This window comes from Erinaceus europaeus, chromosome 19, assembly GCF_950295315.1.
Source record: "Erinaceus europaeus chromosome 19, mEriEur2.1, whole genome shotgun sequence".
NCBI classification, from domain to species: Eukaryota; Metazoa; Chordata; class Mammalia; order Eulipotyphla; family Erinaceidae; genus Erinaceus; species Erinaceus europaeus.
This window is the reverse complement of record NC_080180.1, coordinates 27,442,576-27,460,109: the sequence shown is the minus strand read 5'-3', so window position 1 is coordinate 27,460,109 and position 17,534 is coordinate 27,442,576. Positions and strand designations below refer to the sequence as shown.

The 17,534-nt window shown below is 36.3% G+C and overlaps 1 protein-coding gene across 1 annotated transcript in view; it reads right to left on the bottom strand.

Moving 5' to 3' along the window:
- Nucleotides 1–17,411, bottom strand: part of LPL (lipoprotein lipase) — a 28,773-nt gene extending 11,362 nt beyond the window's left edge. Inside the window, exons 1-4 of the mRNA XM_016194858.2 lie at nucleotides 17,148–17,411; nucleotides 8,983–9,152; nucleotides 2,422–2,601; nucleotides 953–1,064 (exon numbers count right to left, since the gene is read on the bottom strand). Coding sequence (XP_016050344.1) covers nucleotides 953–1,064; nucleotides 2,422–2,601; nucleotides 8,983–9,152; nucleotides 17,148–17,235 — 550 coding nt within the window. The 5' untranslated portion in view covers nucleotides 17,236–17,411. The remainder of the gene's footprint in view (nucleotides 1–952; nucleotides 1,065–2,421; nucleotides 2,602–8,982; nucleotides 9,153–17,147) is intronic.
- Between the last annotated feature and the right edge of the window lie 123 nt (nucleotides 17,412–17,534).

Here is a 17,534-nt window from a genome sequence, read left to right as displayed (position 1 = left end):
GTCTTATAAACTAAGGTTACCTTAAAAGAGATAAAAATTTTAAACAATTTTAAAATAAAACAAAAAAATAGACTTAGTTTTTTTAAAAAATAGTATTTGGGTCTTTCAAACTAGCTGCTAATTAGCATTTTCCATTTAGGATGATTTGATTTCCTTTTATATTTTGTTTCTGAACTTGATACAATGATCTTTAAACAGTGGTAGATTCTTTACCCCATTCTACATGTCACTCACTCTATATTATTTTTTTTTCTGGAAATTATCACTTGCTCAAATTACCAACTTTATTTTCCCAAATGGTCTCTTTTGTTGGTACTTTATTCATTTTCCAAGCACTTATATGAAAAATACTATACATGCCATACTACCAATGCATAACGAGGACAGAAGAAGAGAATAGCTTCTCAGAGATGCCACTGGATTTTCTGTGCTTAACTTTTCTCTATTCCTACATTCCTACATTTTCTACTGCTGGTAGATTGCAATGCAAATCCTTAGAAGTAAGAGTTTTTAGTAAGAATCCATTGATTAGATAATTAAGTGGTTGATTGTACCCAAAAGAAACATACCCATACAAGCATTAGACAATCTAACTCTCATTTAGAATAAAATGTCTCATTTCAAGTGTTTTGTTTTGTTTTGTTTGTTTTTAAGGCCTTCCATTTTTCTCTCCTCTCCTTCCCTCCCTGTCTCCCTCCTTCCTTCCAAGAGTACTGCTCAGCTTTGGTTTATAGTGATACTAAAGATTGAATTTAGGAGTCTCAGACATGAAAGTCTTAGGCTATCTCCTCAGTTTATTTACTTAAGAGAGAGATATTGAAATTGATTCTAGCAGATATGATGGCAGGGAATCAAAGCAAGGATCTCATGCTATGTTCAACATTTTATTCACTGCACCAGACAACAAAACATCTGTTATTTTGTGATGAGACAAATAATATGGTTTTCTCACCTGTAATTCTGTTGACCTTTTTATTAGTCAGACTTCCTGCAACACCAGCAGCATGAGCTCCAAGACTATATCCCAAGAGATGAACATTATCCAGAGGATAGTTAAATTCCTCCTTTAGAAGAGAAAAAGTTAAAATGTCTATTAGCAAAAGATCAAAACTAAAGGAAATAAAATTAATATAAATATTATTTTCAAAATGTAGACAATAATGAAAATTAATCCTATTTTAATTATGTGCTAAGCACAAGAGAACATATATAGAGAATATTGTAGTGCTGATTTTTAAACAATGCTTAAATTAGAAAATTTTTCCATACCTGAGATTATTTTAAGTATCAAAAGTATATATGTGTTATATGTGTGTGTGTGTGTATTATCAAGAGATAATACACACACACACACACACACACACACACATATTGTCTATCTTTCTAATTTAATAGATGAGAAACATGAGGCCCAGGCAAGTGAAATAGTTTTCCCTAGTTCATTCATCTGATTAGTAAAAGTAAAAGGAACAGAAAAATACATATTTTATTTTTAAATGGTCAGTTCATAGAACAGCCCCCCCCAACAAGCAAATATGTTGGTCCTATCAGATTATTGGTTTCCTTTCAACCCCAAGATACCTTTTAAAAACAATTTTTAGGGGAGTCGGGCTGTAGTGCAGCGGGTTAAGCGCAGGTGGCGCAAAGCGCAAGAACTGGCATAAGGGTCCCGGTTCAAGCCCCGGCTCCCCACCTGCAGGGGAGTCCCTTCACAAGCGGTGAAGCAGGTCTGCAGGTGTCTATCTTTCTCTCCCTCTCTCTGTCTTCCCCCTCCTCTCTCCATTTCTTTCTGTCCTATCCAACAACAACGACAACAATAATAACTATAACAATAAAACAACAAGGGCAACAAAAGGGAATAAATAAATATTTAAAAAAATTTTTTAGAAGATATCTTCAGACAAAGTTGGTGAAACTGGCAGATAAACCAGAGCTCCAGACCCACAAAAACCTTATAACCTATAGATTTTCCTTGCACTTTCTTTTTGTTCAACTCCATCATAACCTTCAAAACATTCTTACTGATTTTTAATGTACACTAAGTAGTAATTACTACTAATGTTTTTGCTGAGATTTGAATTCTGACAGAGGCCAAAATCAGGATAAAATGTCCAAATACTGGAAGAGGAAACTTTTATTGAACATAGTATCCTCTCTAAATTGAAATAATATGCTTCCATCTGTTTTACTAGCTTGATTCTTAACTTAAAAGGAACTATACAATATGTAAATACCAAAGGAAAGTGCAGGGTAATGACTTTATCATTCTTATAATAACATTGTTTCTGATTAAAAAATAATTACCATAGTTATTTTAAAGATATGGACTACCTCAGTAAATATCTACAAGTGAAAAGGGACAAAGATCATTCATTTGTCCAGTTCCAGAAAAGAAATGTACTTTGGCTAAGGAAGGCTTACCTCCAACCAGTTGATAAACTTTGCTACATCCTTTCCCACCAACTTTGTATAACCTGCAGACACTGGATAATGCTGCTGAGCCCGTGACAGCCAATCTACCACAATAACATTGGAATTCGGTTCCCTTTTGTACAAAGCCGTAACAAGTTTTGGCACCCAACTTTCATACATTCCTGTCACCTAAAGAGGATAATATAAGCGTCTTAAAATGTCCACCTACAATTTGTTAAAGATATGACAACCCAATACAACTATACTAAACATTTAAAAATACACATAAGGAAACCCATGAATTTATTAATTATTTTTTTACTTATTCCCTCTTGTTGCCCTTGTTGTAGTTATTATTATTGTTGTTACTGATGTCATTGTTGTTGATGCCGTTGTTGTTGGACAGGACAGAGAGAAATGGAGAGAAGAGGGGAAGAGAAAGAGGGAGACAGAAAGATAGACACCTGCAGACCTGCTTCACCACCTATGAAGCGACTCCCCTACAGGTGGGGAGCTGGGGTCTCGAACCGGATCCTTATGCAGGTCCTTGGCTCTGTGCCACGTGTGCTTAACTGGCTGCACTACCACCTGACTCCCCAATTTATTTTATTTTTTAAATGCATTTTTATTTGTTATTGTTTAGAGACATAGAGAAATTGAGAGAGGAGGGGTTTCCTGCTGCAGGTGGGGACCAGGGGCTTGAACCTGGAACCTTGCTCACTGTAACATGTGCACATAACTAAGTGTGCCACCATCTGGCCCCAAAACCCACAAATTTACACAGAATATATAAGCTGCCGAGAATTGGTGAGAGACCTGTGTTTGACTCTTCAGAGGCAAATTTGAGTACTGGAAAGAAAGGATGTGCAGCTAGCAAAACAGCATAGCTCACTTGTACAGTGCTGTTTTGCCATGTGCACCATCCAAGTTCATGTCTGGCTCCCACTGTATTGAAGTAAATTTAGGCACTGTAGTGTTTGCTTCTCTCCTACTTCCCACTTCTTTCAGTATATGAAAAAGTCAGCCCAGAGTAAAGAAGCAAAAAACTGAACTAAACTAACATGGTAAAGTTTAAGACTGACTAGCACAAATCCCTAGGATCTGTCCAGGCTATCTAACTCTGTCTCTCATTAAATACATAATTCATCAAAAATTAAATCTAAATGGTTATATTGAACCCTCAAACTTCAGACTGGGTGTAATTAAACTTTTATTATTTATTTTGCCTTCAGGGTTATTGCTGGGGCTCGGTGCCAGGCATTTTTTCCCCTTTATTCCTTTCTTTTTCTTTTTTATTCTTCCATTTTATTCAATAGGACAGAGAAACTGAGAGGAGAGGGAGAGAGAAAGTTAGACCTGAAGATCTACTTCACCATTTGTGGAAGCGTCCTCCCTGCAGGTTGGAACAGGGGCTCCAACCAAGGTCTTTGTGCAGAGCCTTGCAAATAGTACTATGTGCATTTAACTGGGTGCATCACTGGCCAGTCCCTTAATTTTCTAATTTTTATGAGAGAAAACGTTGTTCTACCATTTATGAAGTACTATATGTTTTGTCTTTCTCATGTGGTGCTGAGGATGGACCCAGGTCCACTAACAAGCAAGACAGGATCTCTACCAATGAACTATTCCAGCCCCAGATACTTTTAATTTTAAAAGAATTTATTATAAATTCAGTAAAATTTAAATAATTCTAGTATTAAAGAAAAGGTCAATCTGAATAGGGTACAGTTTTTTTTCAGCAAAACCCAGACAAGTTGTGATACATATATACAATGGAATACTACTCAGCTATTAAGAATGATGACTTTATCTTCCTCACCTCATCTTGGATGGAGCTTGAAGGAATCATGTTAAATAAGATAAGCCAAAAGTAAGAGGATGACTATGGGATGATTTTACTCATAGACAGAAGTTGACAAATAAGCACAGAAAGGGGAAACACAAAATAGAACTTGGACTGGGTTTGGTGTATTTCACCAAAGTTAAGGGCTCTGGAGGCTGGGGGCTGGGCAGGGGTGTCTTCAGGTCCTTGTTCATTATGGTAGAAAAGGACCTATGGTGTGGGTGAGAGTGTTTTGCAGAAGACTGAGAAATTTCACACATGTACCTGTTAGTATGCTTCTAAATTCTGCTTCTAAGACCCCTTCTGTTTCATTGGTTTGGTCCCCCCTGCTTGGCACTGTGTTCTATTTACATAACCACTGTTAACTAAGCACCCCCCTGCCTCTGGGACATTGATTTAATCCTCACTGGTTCCAGTTTTTTTCCTTCTCCCCACCCCCTATATTACATACTTCCTTTTTTCCTGACTCTTCCACCTCAAGAGAGAAGCAGGAGAGAATTGTGTTGTGATTAGAAGAGATTAGATTGTTGAACCGGATCCCCGCTCGTCAATAAAGAGATACTGCTTCCCAGCTCAGCCCTGGTCATCTCTCTCTCCCACCCGCAAGGCTATCCCAGTAGGTACCAACAACCATATTTGCTGTAAATCATTAATCCCTCTTGTAAAAATTTAAAAAAATTAAAAATAGTGAAATTATTTTCATTTAGTCTACTAAACTTCTCCATGGAATTATATTGAGACCACTAAGGTAGTTTTCTTATAGTCATATATATATATAACATTTAAATGCTAGTAAAGAGTTAACTGTAAATATATTTATTTCATAACAGAAGGTGTGCCTAGTAATATAAGAAATTCCTTTAAAAAAACACACAAAATAACTGGTTTCAGTTTGGATTTTTTCATAGTTCTCTCAAATTTCCAATTATCAAGCACAAATCAATAAAGCTTATTGTCATAATTTCCAAATTTTTCCTGTTGGAAGATAAGAAGTCTGCCAGCCCAGAATTTTTGTTTCTTGTCAATAATGGCTCCAAAATTTAAAGTCAAAAGAACTTTAATGTTGTTAAATAAATTCTACTTACGTCAATCGATAACTTATGCTTACATAGAGGAGATATTGGGCACTTTAGCAAATTAAATTTAATTAAGACACAAAAAAAGCTCATAAATTTCCACATCATTCTGCTATGAGTTACAATCACTTATCACAACCTGATTTAAATCCTCAACTCTTCTCCATCTGTCTGTAATATAACGTAAGGACAGACCATAATGTAGTCACAGTCATAGTTACTCATGTACTCAAAGAAATTCTAAAAATCATGCTTTTAGTTTAAGGGGAAATCTATAAATCCTATATTTTTCCTATAGTAATTCCAAGAGAAAACAAAAGAATCTCATTGTATTTATATATTAATACAGTGGGTTCTGTCAAGCATACGCTTACATTTTGTTTAGTCTGTTTCATTCAAAACATGAACTTCCAATTCATCCCATACATTGACAAACTGTCTAATATTTCACAGTGTTACTGTACTCCATGATAAGGAAAAGCAATTTCAAAACAGGAAGTCTTCTTCTCAGTCTGGCTTTTCCATTACTTCTAAAACATTATTTTAGACCTACTAACCTACCCATTAAAGAAAAACATTGGATTCCCATTCACCTCATATATTTTTTTAATTTCTTTATTGGGGATTAATAGTTTACAGTTGACAGTAAAATACATGTATAACATTTTTCAGTTTTCCAAATAATAATTCAACCCCCACGAGGTCCTCCTCAATTTTTTTTTTACTACTCTGGTTCCCAATCTGGTTATAGTGATAAAATGCCAACTTTATAGCTATTTAAAACATAAACGAAACCTAGAACTAGTACAAAGTTGATGCTAATTCATTAAGGACTTACTTAAAACTTCCTTGAACATATCTCAGTAAGACAGTTTCAAGTCTAGATTAAGTCTACATATTTGAGAAAAGTAGCTAAAATATTAAATTTGCACTAAATGAGCACAAAATTCTCTGTAACTGCTTTTCAGGAAAGGACAATTTCTTCAGAGAGCAATGATGACCATTCCAATACATTTTAATTATCATCTATGAAACCAAGTTGATGGCAAAGTTCCAGAAAAGTTGTGTTTAAATTGAATTATTTTGTTTTATTAGTGACTTAATATTGACATACAAACCATACGATAGCTACTGTATAATGTCACACCCTTTCCAGCACCAGAGTTATGTGTCCCCATTCCCTCCATTGGAAATAGCATCAATTCTCCCAAGATCACAAATATGGGTTGACTAGTATTTCTATACCTATAAATATTTTTACCTATTTTTCCTATGGTCCTGCTTTCTCTTCCTTTCTAAGTCACATCTACACCTATTATTACTTCTGTCTTTTTTTTTTCTCCTCTCTCTTTGGGTCTTGATGGAATAGGTGTTCAGAGCCCTCTAATCATCTTCCCCTATAACATTTCTCCCTCTGGGAGTATAAATCAAAATTCTTTTGGGGTACATAAGTTAGGAATTCTGGTTCCTGTATATTTCTTATTGTGTGTTAAGCATTCTTTTGGTTTCCTCATGACAGAGTTGCAAAATTTAGTCACTTTTCTTAGTCTTAGTTCTTTGGATACTAGCTATTTTACGTCAGATAAGATAGGGAAATCTGTTTGATCTAAGCTCCTATCATAAACTATCTGTATAGAAATCATTTTCAAATTAAACAATCTGTAAAAAAAAATGCAAATTTCCCAACTCCTAAAGTACTGATACTTCTATAAACTACGTAACAGTCTTTTTGTAATAACTCAGCAAAAAACACCACTGAATAACTAAATAAAGGAACATAGAATCCAAAACCTAAATACTTCAATTCTGAAGTTATTTTCTAATTTTTTTTTAATTTGGCCTCTGAGGGTCTTTAAATCAGTATCAATTTTTTAAATCTTTGATTCTTAGACCTACAACTGAAGTTCTTTTTTTTGCATTAAATGGCCTAACTGCACTAGCCAGGAAGCTCACTGAAATAAGTTGAGAACAATTATTCAATGAGACTTGATAAGTCATTAAACAGATCAACTGGTACTGTTGATCAGTTCCTTAACCAGTAGTCTAAACTCTGAGCCCTGACACTCAAAACATACATACAATATGAAGAAAACAAGTGGAGGAATCTCAATAATAGAAATCAACACTGTCTATCAATACTGGGTTACTTCATATGAAGATTAAATATCTTTTTCAAAATTTTCTATTTCATAAAATTTTCTCAAGGATAATTTGCCCGACATACTCAATTTGTTCCTGCTACATAGATATATTAACTCAGCAGTGAAGTACCCACTTCACCTGGATGGGATTCTAGTTTTAATCCCTAGTACTACAAAGAAAATTCCATGACTGGTGAAGCAGTGTTATGCTTTCTTTCTCCCACTCTTAAAATGACAAATTGGGCAAAGGAACTGGCTCAATATTAAATAAATCTGTACTGAGTTCAATCTATGGCACTATTACAATAAATAAATACATACATTTACTTACATTTTAATCTACTAAGTTTAAGCTTTTTTGAAAAGTATTAAGAGGCAAGTTCTATGTATGACCACAATATCTCCAAAATAAGTAACAATTATGTTTTCTTGTTTATACCTCTTAAAATATAAAAAGGAGATTGTTAAGAATTTGAACATATATTTTAATAAGATACAAAATTTATGATGTTAACTGTAATAAATATAAATTTTATTAAAATAAATATCTGTGTGAATTATAATTTTCCACAGCTCCATAAAAATTATACCATTTGTTTTCAAAGGCACCAAAGTTACACAGGAAAAAGAACATAACATGATTAGCTAATTCATCTCATTAGAATTTATTAATATTATGTATTATCATATTCATAAGTTCTGACATAATGAAAAGATAGTATCACTTTAGTTACTCATTACATATAAGATGTTTGTAGTGAAAATTGCAATTGATTGATTAAAAATGAAAGGGATTGATTGTTTTGAAGTCCAGTGAGGGTTAGGCAACACCTATACTACGTAAAAATGACCATCTTGCATATTTGAAGGAGAAATTCATTCATATTCTTTAAAACTAAGTTTGACCACAATTCACAGTGTTTTATAATCCTATTTAATAGCAAATCTCTAAGTAGAACTATTTTATCTCTAAAATAAATTCGTAAGAGTTTACTGAACTGTGTTGTAGTATTTTATTGTTGGAGGTTAAATATGCCTATTTCATCCTCTTTGTTTCAGATTGGTTAACTGAGATCCAGAGTTAAAAGTGACAATGCAAATCACTAAGAAAAGCAATGCCAGAACCAGAAGCAGCATCTCCATTTCAATCTTCTTCTCACTCCTATAGCCTTTTTCTTTTGGCAAATTACTAGATGGATCAGGATCATGGCAGGCTTCCAATAATTTCCACAAAAATAGGTGATTTATAGATGAGCAGAACTTTGTGTTTCTACTTCAAAATTCAGAATAACGTAGTACCAACTAGAAATCTTGTGGAATGAAGTTGGCACTATCTGGGGCAATTACTCCTGAATTTGTTGTATTTATTAGATAATATAGTTCTACCCTAACCAGAGTAGTCTTAATTAACATTTAAAACCATCATCAGAAGATAAGGAAAATGAATGGCAAGTGAAGACCTATCATGAGGTTTCTTACAATCTACTCCTAACTAAAGAGTCTCTCTTACCGTCCAACCATGGATCACCACAAAGGTTTTGCTACTGTGGTTGAAGTTACAGTTGGCCAAAGATTCTGTCACTCCAGGAATGAGGTGGCAAGTGTCCTCAGATGTGTCTTCAGGAGTTCTTAGAGCAAATTTGCTTTCAATGTCCATAAAGTCTCTTCCTGAATAGGAGACTGTAGATAATTGGAGAGTTGTTTATTTTGTGAGAATAGCATGTTCCAATTTCACATACAAGCACACTGATGTTATTTTTTTCTTATTTGTTTTAATGAATGTGCATTTCAAGATAATGACCTTAAAATAACTATGAGCATAATAATGAACTTAATTTTGAGCTCAACTGTGTTTTCCTTTATGTGTTTGATATGTTAATGTAATTTGATGTATTGCACCACTACTTGGGAATTCATTAATTAATGCAGACTTCTCAAGCTAGGTAATGACAACAGACTGGCATTCTTTAATGATGGCCTTTTTGGTCACTACCAGGCCACCTCATCATCTGGGACTCTAGCCAGGGAATCCTTGTATTCCCACATAGATATGATGGACCTAGATGACTAAAGCATCCCCCTCCTCTTTATCACTGGTTACTTCCATCAGGAATGTCATCACAAGCCATCTGGTGGACGTTCCCCTCACTGAAGAACAGCAATGGTAGGGACTGCCCCATTCTCCAAAGGAAGGCTGGGTTAACCTACTATGCACTCAAGGAAGACTGGTTCTGAAATTACTGCAGCCTAGAATGTTCCTAACTGTGATCACAAGCTGCAAGCTCAGACTGATATGGACTCAAAGATTACTGAGGTTACTGTGTCAAATATGAATAGATAGGAGTCACAGTTCAGATGGATGGGGTTTAAAATTAATGTTATTTATATACTTTCCTCATATTTGGTAGCTACTCTATTATCTAATCCAGCTTTCTAGTCCTATTCTCAACTCTTAACACCATCTTCTCAGACCATGCTTTTATTTATTTTTTATTTTATTTTTGTACATTTAAAATTTTTTTGTATTTACTATTGGACAGAGACAGAGAGAAACTGAGAGTGGGGGAAATAGAGAGGGAGGGAGGGAGAGAGAGAAAGAGAAGGAGAGATAAGGAGAGAGAGATACCTGTACCCCTGCTCCACCACTTGTGAAGCTTTCCCCCTATAGGTGAGAACCAGGGGTTTGAACCTGGATGCTTACACACTTTAATGTGATCACTTAACCAAGTATGCCACCTCTGGGTCTCTTTTTTGTACATTTTATTTCACTGTTAAAAAATATTAGTGATTTAACAATGATTAAAAAGATAATAAGATAACAGGGGTACAATTCCATACAGTTCCCATCATCAGAGTTCCATGTCCCATCCCCTTTATTGGAAGTTTCCATATTCTTTATTCCCTCTTTGGGAATATGCACCAAAATTCTTTATGGGTTGCCGATGGTGGAAGTTCTGTCTTCTGTAATTGCTTCTTCACTGAACATGGACATTGGCAGGTCATTCCATACCCCCAGCCTGTTTCTATCTTTCCCTAGTGGGGTTGGGCTCAGGAGAGGTGTGGTTCTGGAACATATTGGTGAGGCCATCTGTCCAAGGAGGGCAGAATGGCATCATGGTAGCATCTGCAGATTGGTGGCTGAAAGGTGGTGTGATAGAAAGCAAATTTTTCAATAAACAGATACCCAAAGGTGGGAATAGGGCAAATGAAACTAGGGATCTTCATATACGAGAAAGCTGGGAAGTCTTTTTTAAGTATGTTCCACATGGCCCATGATTTTAGTAATTTTTCCCTGAGCCTGATAGCTACCATGAAATCAGACTAAAAGTATTCTTGGGCCATACTTTTAGCCTACTTGCATGTTAGCTATTGGGCTTAGGCAAAAATTACTAAAGTCATGGGTCACTTGGAACATATAGATTCTTCCCACATGAAAACATTTAGTTTCAACTGCTCTATTCTTACCTTTAGGTTCCTGTTTATTGAACAATTTGCCCTGCTTTATATCTTACCACCTTCCAGCCACCAAACTGCAGACACTAACATGATGCCATCTTGACATACCTGGGCAGATGACCTCACCAATATATCCTGTAACCTCACCTCCCCAGAGCCCTGTCTCACTAGGGGAAGATAGAAATAGCCTGGGGGAGTATGGGTCAACCTGGGAATGCCCATGTCTTATGAAGAAAAAATTACAGAAGTCAGACCTTCCACCTTCTACACTCCATGAAGAATTTTGGTCCATACTCCCAAAGGAATAAAGAATAGGTAAACTTCAAATGGAGAGGATGGTGGTGGGAAGGTAGGAATTGTATGAAACTGTACTCTTGTTGTCTTACAGTCTTGTTAATCATTATTAAATAACAAATAATAACAAAATAAGAATTTAAATGAGATTTTTGAGGTAAAGCTACTAAGACTGGAAGAAATACTAGCAAAGAGAACCCTCATCTCTTGCACCCACTTTTAAACACCTAATGAAGATAGCGTATAGCTCTAATTGTTTCAGTTTTATATCAAAAGAATGTTTTTCCAAAGTACTGTACAGTAAAGTTTGTGTGTGAGGAGAGTTTTCACTATAAATTTTAAGAATACTAGCTGCCAGAGAAATAAGAAGATAAGAAAATTATTTTATGCAATTATTCCTACCTTGGTGGCAAGATGTACTAATTCATAGCTTTTTAGAACTTGTTTAGTGGGTTGCTCAGAAATCCCTGTGCTATGTATGTTTAATTCTTCCCCCCAATTTTTCTTTTCCCTTTCAGTTTCGATAGTCTTCCAACATATGTTAAAACTTAAAAAAAATTAATTACAACACCGCATCATTTGGGGCTATAGGCAGGGAGTCCTAAGATTCCCATACACACATGATGGGCCTAGACCTCCAATAGATCCTTCTCTCCATTGTCACTGGTCATATCCATCAAGAACAACACAATAGACCTCTTTGTGGGCCCCCATAGGACCTTGCCTTCAATGTGGATAAACAACAGTAGAGAATGTGCCATCCTCTGAAGGGAGGCTAGACAATATACTCTATGTTCCACCTGAGGAAGATGGGTCTTGATATTGGGGCAGCTTGAAAAGTTCTTACTTATGACCACAGAGTGTGAGCTCAGACCTACAGGGATGCAGAGGTTACATAGGCTCCTATGTTGAATGTGGGCCCCAGATCAGATCGATGGGGTCTACTAGTCAACAATATTTATACACCATTCCCATATTTAGGAGCTACTCTCTTCCCTGATCCTGCTTTCTAGCCCTTTTTCCAGCCATGACATCATCTCCCCAGACAATAACTTGGGTCCACCTGCATATCAGAGGTCAGGCTCAGGAAAAACTAGTATAATCATGGATCCTTTGTAATATAACTAAAATATGCCTACTAGCTATATTCAAAATGGGGACCCCAAATCTTCATCTGTAATATTCCAAAATTTAGGTTCATGATTAGTCAACAATTTGTTTTCCTTTTTATGTTAACACTTTTTTTCAGCCACCAGGTTCCAGATGCTACTATGATGCCAACAGGACTTCCCTGGGCAGATGGCCCAACCAGTGTGTCCTGGAGCTCTGCTTCCTCAGATCCCTGCCCCACTAGGGAATGAGAGAGACAGGGTAGGAGTATGGATCGACCTGCCAGCACCCATGTTCAGTGGGGAAGCAATTACAGAAGCCAGACCTTCCACCTTCTGCACCCCATAATGACTCTGGGTCCATACTCCCAGAGGATTAAAGAATGGGTAAATATATATAAAATTTAGTTAGGGGATAATTTGTTTTGGTTCTTCATAATTAATCTCAACATGTATAAAGAGAGAAAGAGAAATTTATCCTATTTTTTTACTCAGGATTATGAATATGAATGCTGACATTCTCCACAGACATTTTTATATGGTAAATGTGATTTTACACTGAATACTTGAAGTAAATTGCATGGCAAATAATACCAATATTATTAGAGGGAGTTTTTGAGGTTGTTTAGAAATGCTATTAATTTCCTGAACTAAACATTTTTTAGAACTCAAAATTTATAAACCTGTAACTTCAATAACACTGTAAAAATAAGGTCAAAAGAAAAGTCTAACCAAAAGTAAAAATTAAGAGATAATGGAAGATAGTTCAGAGATAGATAATATATGAGAAATTTATGTTAGAAGCCCTACCATTGCAAGTATCACCAATAAACACAGCAGTGCTTTGGTGACTAAATGGTACAGTAACAGTAAAAATACAGGCATTAAAATCAGGTATATTGTATAACTATCTGAAGACAGTCCAACGTTTTCTGTTCTAATTATCTTCCATAAGTACTAAATGAGTCCTTATATGCAACAAGTTGATCACAACATACCTAGTACATAAACATTCCAAGATAATTTATTCACATCAGAAACTATGACAAACTATTGATATTTAAAGCCTTTAAATTTCCACATAATTAAACTACAGTTTAAATCTACTTAACAATTAAGAATAGTTCTGTCTCTCTTCTAATTGAAGAGGTTGGTTTTCTTATTTAGTCTGTTTCGTTAACAACCTCTTTATAGCAGTAATAATCTAAATAGCAAAATAATCTCTCCTGTCACCTATTTGCCAAACTGAGATTTAAAACTATTGCCTTGTACAACCTCAGGCAATGCCATTCACTTTTAGTCTAGTTTTCCCTACAATTATGCAATGTAGTGGCCCTAAAGTTACTGATGATTTTGAAATAGTAAAATATTCTTTGTAATGATTAAGGCTTATTTTATATCCATAAACATAAGCCTATTTAGTGCAGAGTTCCTATTATTCTGCATGGTTCTAAAGAACTTACATTTCTCATATTCTGTTGGATGCATAGCTTGTAGAAACAATAATGCTAGTAACAGGGAATTAATACATTCTCAGAAAACTTTATTTGGGTTCTTATTATTTTTTTTACTTTTCAATGAAATTATTTTCGTTTTATCAATAGGCTACGTAAAGCATAATAAAACTATAATAGGAAAATGCTATCGCTATGTCATGTTTTCATCTGTCAATTATACATGTGAAATAATAAACATTTTCAGCACTTAGTTCATCCTTCTCTTTGGTGTTCTAATGGGAATGCTGACACTATTGTAAATTTTCAGTCCTTCAAGATTGTGCAAGCACAAACAACTGACTTAGACTATTTAGAATTAATGGTAAAATTTGTGTAAGTATTTAGTCTGTATGTCTAAATAACTCAGCATAAATTGGGATTCTTCCTGTCTTCATTAGACCTGTTATTAAGTACTAAAAGGATATTTCTGGGTACTAGGAAAGTGAGAAATTAAGGTACTTCTTGATTATGTAGCCCTTATACCTAAATTCCTAAATATATAATTAAAAATCTAAATTATAAACACAGACAAGGTATTTACATTAATGTGCATAATAACTTGCAAAGTTGAGATTAGGCTCAAAAGTCAAAGCACTTTAAAGATAAATTTATGGAGACTATATTATAAGGGGCTTTGTGGTGGTGCTCCTGGTTCAGTGCACGTTACTGTGCTCAAGGACCCAGGTTCAAGCCCCTAGCCCCCCACTGCAGAGGGAAAGCTTTACAAGTGTTGAAGCAGTCTTTCTCCCTATCTCCCCTTCCCCTCTTGATTTCTGGCTGTCTCTATCCAATAAATAAAAATAATTAAAAAATATAGAGAGGCTACATTATAGTTCATAGAAAAAGAGGAGGAACATTGAGAATTCCAGGAAAAGTACTCTAAAAGTAGTTCACAATTATCCAGATAAGCAAGCAAGATTAACAGTTATAGGCAGATACAAGAGTTTAATCACAATGTACTTCTCCTTGACATTTATACCACCTCTTCTATACAAAACACAGTCTAAAAGAACTTCATCAGTAATTCATTTTTCTGAGACTAATGGTCACAGTTACTGAATCTGCCAAGTTTCCTATACAATGCAAAAAAAAGGTAAATTGGTCAGCTTAGTGAGGGGGTAGATAAATATTGTATCTGACTTAATTGATTAGTCTTTATAAATATTCTGATATAAACAATATTCTTGACTTATCTAGCAAGTAAAATTACTTATCATTTTACAAGAAAAAATTGTCAAATGGAAGCAATAAATTGCATAGCCAGATTAACCTAGAATAAAACAGTAATGAAAGACCAAGTTAAAATGAAGCCTTGAAAAAAATTTAAAAATTAGGTTTCAGCCAGTGGCACACATGGTAGAGAGCACACCAGAGTTCATGACTAGATCTCCACCTGCAGGGAACAAGCTTCATGAGCAGCAAAGTAGTCCTGAAGATGACTCTCTTCCTTTCTGTCTCTCTTAACCCTCTCAATTTCTCTCTATCCTATCAAATAAATAAATTTTTAAAAATAAGTGAAAAATTGTCATTGTAGCTTCCCTGCCTGGCCCTCAATTTCCAATACAATTTCAATCAGTCACTCCCTTGCTGAGTTCTACTACATTCCAAAGTGACATCTGCTATATTGCTATCATTACTTAGTAGGATGAATTACAATATTAACCTAGAAATTTAGTATGGCTAATCAGACAGAACCATAGCTACTAGTTGTCAAGTAACTTAGCTACTAGTTGTCAAGTAACTTAATGAAACCATGCAGACACTGTAGAGGCAGTGTCTCAGCTTCATATTCTGTTTAGAAAGGAATCTAAAAAGAGTAAGGTCAAGTCAGAGCCTAGAGCATGTACTGCTTCCTGTTCTTTCACACAGGTACTTTTGAAATTCTTAAGCATTCCTAAATTACAGGAAGAAGATGAAAAGTTGCTTTGATTGGAGAGACATAGTAAAGACTAAAGGGAGGAGTGAAGTGAGAAAGGGAATAAGATTTGTTTAAAGTTCACTTTTAAAATAATTCTCTTTTAATACAGTTACAGCAGAAAAAAATCCAATTTAATTCATTCTTCACTTAAACGAAAAGAGTAAGAATTAAGGAAACAAAGGGAACTTCCAATTTAATCCAGACTCCTCATTTAAGAGCTTAAATTCTGAGTGGCACAGGTGTGTGTGTGTGTGTGTGTGTGTGTGTGTGTGTGTGTGTGTGTGTGTGTTGCTGTGGTTAATTAACATTTTATTACGGTTTTTTTAAAATTAAAAATCTGGCATTTGTCCGTATTACTTCTCTTGGATACTTTTAAAAGTCGAAGGGAGCATGTTAAAGCAGTAAAAACTTTGCAACTAAACATTGCATATAACTTGCTGCTTTCAGGCAACACCCCCAATCACCACCAAAAAAAGGGTGAAGAAAATGTTGCCCCTTTTTGAAGCCTTAGTTACCCTTTAGTTGTGGTTGTTTGTACTAAGATTCAAGTTATGTAGACTGCTTCTACTATGTGCAGAGCTAGTGCTAGGCGCCAGCCTTCTCCCAAGATGAAGAAAACCGCCTTTCCTAGATGTCCTAACCTCGGCCTGGTCATACCTTCCCTTTTTCCTCTGGACTGCAACCCCAGGGTGCAAAGCTGGGCAGGATCCCTGAATTGGGCACAGCTCAGAGGGCAGGAAGCAGAGAACCAAATACAAAACAGCTAACCCCTAAACCAGAGGTCCCAAACTGTGGTTCAGTGCACTCCCATTGCAAGGAAGGTCAACACTTCCTTAGGTTTTCTGGGCACTACGAAGCCACACGCTCAAGAGCTCAAGAGTGGAAGGGCAGCAACTGAGGCAGAACCCCAACTCCGCGCCTGTTTGCTCAACCTTCACTCCCACCTCAAAGCATGGAAAGAATGTCTCCAGATGCCTGCCCCTACCCTCGCTCGCTCCCCTTTCCAAGAGCTAGCTTCTGGAAGAAGTGTTATAGCTTTTTGCCCGCTTTTGCACTGGGTGTGGTTGGGCTACAGTTGTGACCTTCTTCCAGCTTCCTTCCAGACTTTCCCCACCTAAATCCCCAAACCCCCACTCTTTGCAGCTAAATCCATGCTCCCAAGAAAGAGCTAAGCCGGCAGTTTCAGAGCCTGGTAAGTGTGCAGAAAAGCGGGAGGTGGTACCCTCTCCCCAACTCCTTGCCCCTTTAAAGAGCGAGTCCTACCCCTGCCCTCTCTGGATCCCTCCTGGAGGCGTTTTCGGGGGTAGGGCACTTCTGTTGCTCTTATCACCCTCAGAACTTAAAAGGAAGTCGATCCTGAGCTGAGTCTGCAGGGGTGAAGAAATATGTATGCAAAACTTACTGTCAGAGTCAGCTGCTCCTCCGTGAAGTGTGATCAGACTCTGAAGCCACAAGCCCAGAGCTACCAGAATCAGTGTTTTGCTCTCCATTTCTGAGTGAATTCAGCCAGGAGTTGCAGGACACACAAGCCACTGCCTGCAGCCCGAGGCGCTAGCAGACTGGATGGACTCAATTTCTGGTTTGGGACAAGATGTCCTTTTAAAGAGGAAGTCACAGCTACTAGAAGTGGCAAGTTACTTCTTTGGAGGAGGAAACAAATCCTAAGTTTCCACTCCACCACTGCTTTCGTGACTGGAAATATGCAAATCAACCTAGTCACCTATTGGCTATTAAATCACAAGTGCGGCTGGGGGAGGGCCCTAAATTCACTCACTTCCAAATGTTTGAG